Source organism: Monopterus albus, unplaced genomic scaffold (genome assembly GCF_001952655.1).
Source record: "Monopterus albus unplaced genomic scaffold, M_albus_1.0 scaffold10.1, whole genome shotgun sequence".
Classification (NCBI taxonomy): Eukaryota; Metazoa; Chordata; class Actinopteri; order Synbranchiformes; family Synbranchidae; genus Monopterus; species Monopterus albus.
In genome coordinates, this window is record NW_018127890.1 from 2,534,862 (window position 1) to 2,539,090 (window position 4,229).

The 4,229-nt window shown below is 38.3% G+C and overlaps 1 protein-coding gene across 1 annotated transcript in view; it reads left to right on the forward strand.

The window, feature by feature from the left end:
- Window positions 1-1,036: 1,036 nt before the first annotated feature.
- LOC109954518 (insulin gene enhancer protein ISL-3-like) overlaps window positions 1,037-4,229 on the forward strand; it is a 6,686-nt gene continuing 3,493 nt past the window's right edge. The window contains 4 exon segments of the mRNA XM_020589896.1: window positions 1,037-1,065; window positions 3,078-3,337; window positions 3,656-3,845; window positions 4,188-4,225. Coding sequence (XP_020445552.1) covers window positions 3,280-3,337; window positions 3,656-3,845; window positions 4,188-4,225 — 286 coding nt within the window. The 5' untranslated portion in view covers window positions 1,037-1,065; window positions 3,078-3,279.

A 4,229-nucleotide genomic window follows, 5' to 3' on the forward strand; every position in this document is an offset into this window, starting at 1 on the left:
TTAATCTTGTGGATGTGAGAGGTGTTGATTAAGTGAATGTTGTTTTGTATGGAGTTAACAATTTTATTTCGTATAGTTACACAACAATCTGTGTGTGCAATGATGAATTTGTGTTAGAGTGCAAGTAGAGTCACTGTGGTGTAGGTTGTTTGGTGCTGGATGTTGGGTGCATGTCGGGGCTGGTCCTTGGCGGTTTTTGGTGGGCTTGGGTGGTTGTTGGTGGGGTCGATGGCGCTGGCATAACTATACCATGGTCTAAGAAAGGGGGTAGAACTTGATAAGTCTGTACTTCTTTCTACTCCCTTTCAAGCATGCAATTGTGGTAGTATTTGTAATTTACTTCATGAATGTGATATGACTGAATTGTATACTATTTTGTCTTTATATTGTTATTAGTTTTTTCTTCTTGTATTGTATATGCACTACTTTTTTTTTCTTTTCTCACAATTTTATTTCTGTAATGCTATTTTATTTTTTTACATGCTTGAAATAAACTAAACTAAACTAAAAACTAAACTACATTCCTACTGTTAGCTGTAGGTTCTATGGAAACCTTTACACAGCTGGTACAGTATCAGAGCTGCTTCTACCACCTCACTCGCAGCAGCAGCAATCTCAGTTTGTTATTGTTGATCCTGAGGAAGAGCAGCCTACAGTTTTACACACATATAAGCATAAAAAACAAGATAAAGCAAGAATGCTGTGATGTCACATTTTGTGCAGCCACCTCCACTACAGTCATTAGCTTTGTCAATAAACTGGTTTTGTTAACAATAAACTCATCTATGTCAACGTCCAAAAGCATCTGCAGAACTAAACTGTACAGCTGCACACAGTGGTCCTGTACAACAACACAATACTGTAGCTCGGTTTAAGCCAAAGTCAAAGACGTGTGCTTGGTCCTAAGACTGTGAATCTACGACGTCCACTGATTAAACTGAGAAAACGCCATAAAATGCCTTGAAAACTTCATTCATTTCAGGAGAAGTTTATTTTAAATGTATTCCCGAGTCTGGTGCCAGGTGCAGATTAATGTGCAGAGGAACGAGCTGCAGTTATGTCGTTGTAAGTAAAATAATAAAGTCAAATCTAATGTCTAGAATAAATCAATCATAAACCTAACCTAAACGTCATGTTTGGCAGAAGTACTGCAATGCATTTGTATTGTGCTGTTTACGAGCTAAACATACATAAAACCGTAAATAGCATCACCTCTTACAATCAATTAACTAGTTTTTGCGCCTTAACTCACCAGCACGAAAGCACTAACAGACTAAAACCCGTCACTCTGCCCTTGTTTGACCGAGCAGGTAAAGGACTTCACCCTGTCTAGACAACAAAACCACATCGTTTCATGGTTTTACTCACCAACTTTCCCAAACTGCCGCTGTGACACACAAACGGCGTCAGGTGCGCGAGCTGTCCGGAACCAATCGAGCTTTTCCTGTTTCCAAGCGGGGGCGGGGGGGTTGGGGGGGGGCATGTTTGGTACGGGACTTTCAAAATAAAATTCGTCATCTGAGGCAAGGCATTTTTTGGAATTCAGACGTACCCAGACATCTGCATCAGAGATACAACACTGGGCATTGTGCAAATGTTTGCGCTGTTTGTTGTTTTCGGCGCTGACAATAACAATGCATGTATTCGAAATAAAACAACCAAATGACTTAATGTCAGTTACAAATTTCCGCGAATACTCCAAACTGGTACAATTAGACTGTAGGTTAGCCTACAGGAATGTTTTGTCTGGTAACACTTTATGTTACAGGTCTATAAATTACGGTTTATTTTCAAAGAATTTTTGGAGAACTGTCCTGGAAGGAGCCATCTAATTTGGTACTAATTCTAGATAAAATTAGAGGGTTAGGTTAGCACAAACTTGAAGATTCAGAGGAGTGTCAAATTAGTCTACAAACAACCATATAATTCAGCATAAATGAAGAATAACATTTCAAATAATAAACTAATGAATACTAAATATTAACTGGGGTTAATGTGAAATATTTTAACTGTAAATTAATCTGGAAATCACTAATAAACTCAACTGAGTGGATTAATTTAAAAACAGTCTCTATTTTTCTTAGTACAAAATATGTTTGTTTTTCAGGAAATCTTCAAGAAATGATTAGGACATAGCAGGCCTGTAAATAAAGCTTTGGTTTCATCACTTTCGGAAAATATGTCCCTGAATATAAAAAGCAGCATGATTCTTCTCAAATTGCTTGCTACTAGTCATCCTTCGTGTTTACGGCTTTAGTTTTTATGCTCATATATAGACAAATTTACACATTGAATTAAGGTAAATTGGTTCTGTGTTCAGTTTCCTTTCCCTCTTCCTCTACATGCAGTTCCGGCTCTCCTCCAGTAGAGGTCCTTGTTCTCGAGTAGATGAGCAGACACTTGTCAACTGTCTTCAGATTTGCTGAATTTATGCCTAGCGAAACTACTGCAAGAAATGTTCGTGTCGATTTATAGTAGCCTAGAAGTTAAAATAAAAACGCTCATAGCAGCAAACTGCATTGCTTTTCCTTGTTAAAGACGAACAGTTCGGTTACTGGATTTTATAGAAAAAAGTGGAAAATGATTTGGATTTCTCTACTGAAGAGCTACAGTCAAAATGGATGGACAATTATTAACCCTTGTGTTCTGTTAAGGATCATAAAATATGAAAATAGGGACGACATAAAAATCCCTTTCTTACCTGTGTGAATCTGAGCACTACGGTTTAACACTTCAGAATTCGGAATATACACCACAAATAAATGCTTTATTTCTAACAATCTGTTATTGCTTCGTTATGTGACTAATAAATGTAGCACAACGTTTAACTAGACACCCTTTTCTGGCTAATATTTTTAAATAAAGAAGTTTTGCCAGATTTTTTTTATTTACCAATAATATTGATGATCATTATATCACTATTATGAAATTTATATGCATATTACAATTGTTCCAAATGTGTGCTTCCGTTAAGACATTTACTTTTGCGTTCTCGAATTGAATGTTTGCTAGAAAAATAATATCTGCATTCTTTGGCTTTTATCATCCATAAATAGACGGTGAGTTATTTTTTACAGGTTGACAGAGATGCAGCGCAGCGATTGGAGAGTCCGGGTGTGACGTCATGACGTCAGGAGAGCAGCGTGTGTGGAACGGGACCCTGCAGCCTCCTCGCCCCTCTTCAGTCCGAAGATATAAGTTATCAGGGAGGCAGCCGGAGGGCCAGTCATCTCCTCACATCTTTTCTACATCTACCACAGTCCACTCGCTCCTTCCTGTATGGTGGATATTATTTTCAGCTCTTCTTTCTTGGGTGATATGGGGGATCATTCCAAAAGTAAGTATCCTGTGAGCAGAACTGCTCTGTGGACTTTAGTGGCGCATCATGTTGTCGTAGCAGCGGCGTTGTAGGTTGTAGGTTACGCAGTGCACCGCTTACTGAAGTCACTTTCATAATAATGCAGTTCTCCGTAGAATTAATTGTGTTGGAGGCTTTTAGGAAAAGAAATATTTCAGTGTTTTGCTTATTGGCAAAAGTGTCCATCTGTTATATAACATCAAGTTTACAACAAGATGGATCTTAAAATAAAAGTGTTACATTTGTCCGTGATAGTGAATTCAGTCTGACTGTACAGTCGTGTGGGCTCTTTTGCAGAGAAGCCAGGATTCGCGATGTGTGTAGGATGTGGAAGTCAGATCCATGACCAGTACATACTGAGAGTCTCTCCCGACCTGGAGTGGCACGCAGCCTGCCTGAAGTGTGCGGAGTGCAGCCAGTACCTGGACGAGACCTGCACTTGTTTCGTCCGGGACGGCAAAACCTACTGCAAAAGAGATTATGTAAGGTAGGAGTTTGTGGGAATATTTACCTCATAGTCACTTTAAATAGAACGTTAAACATATTTAAAAGTAGTTAGAATATAATATTACAAAAAGAAGCCAGACTACATTTTTAATGCAGACAGGAAACGAAAAGTGCACAAAAAGCAGAGTAACACAGTAACAACACAATAATTAACACAGTTTAATTACAATTCTACAAAAATACACACCACACTGTTATTAAATAATAGCATAAGAGGCTGCGTCTCGCAGCTCAGATTAACCAGCCGAAAGTTGTCTTCCTTGTTATTTTTAAAAACATCTGTCTGTGCTTTTAATTCTTTGATATTGTATCAAAATTGCAGGCTTTTTGGAATAAAATGCGCAAAATGTAACCTGGGGTTCAG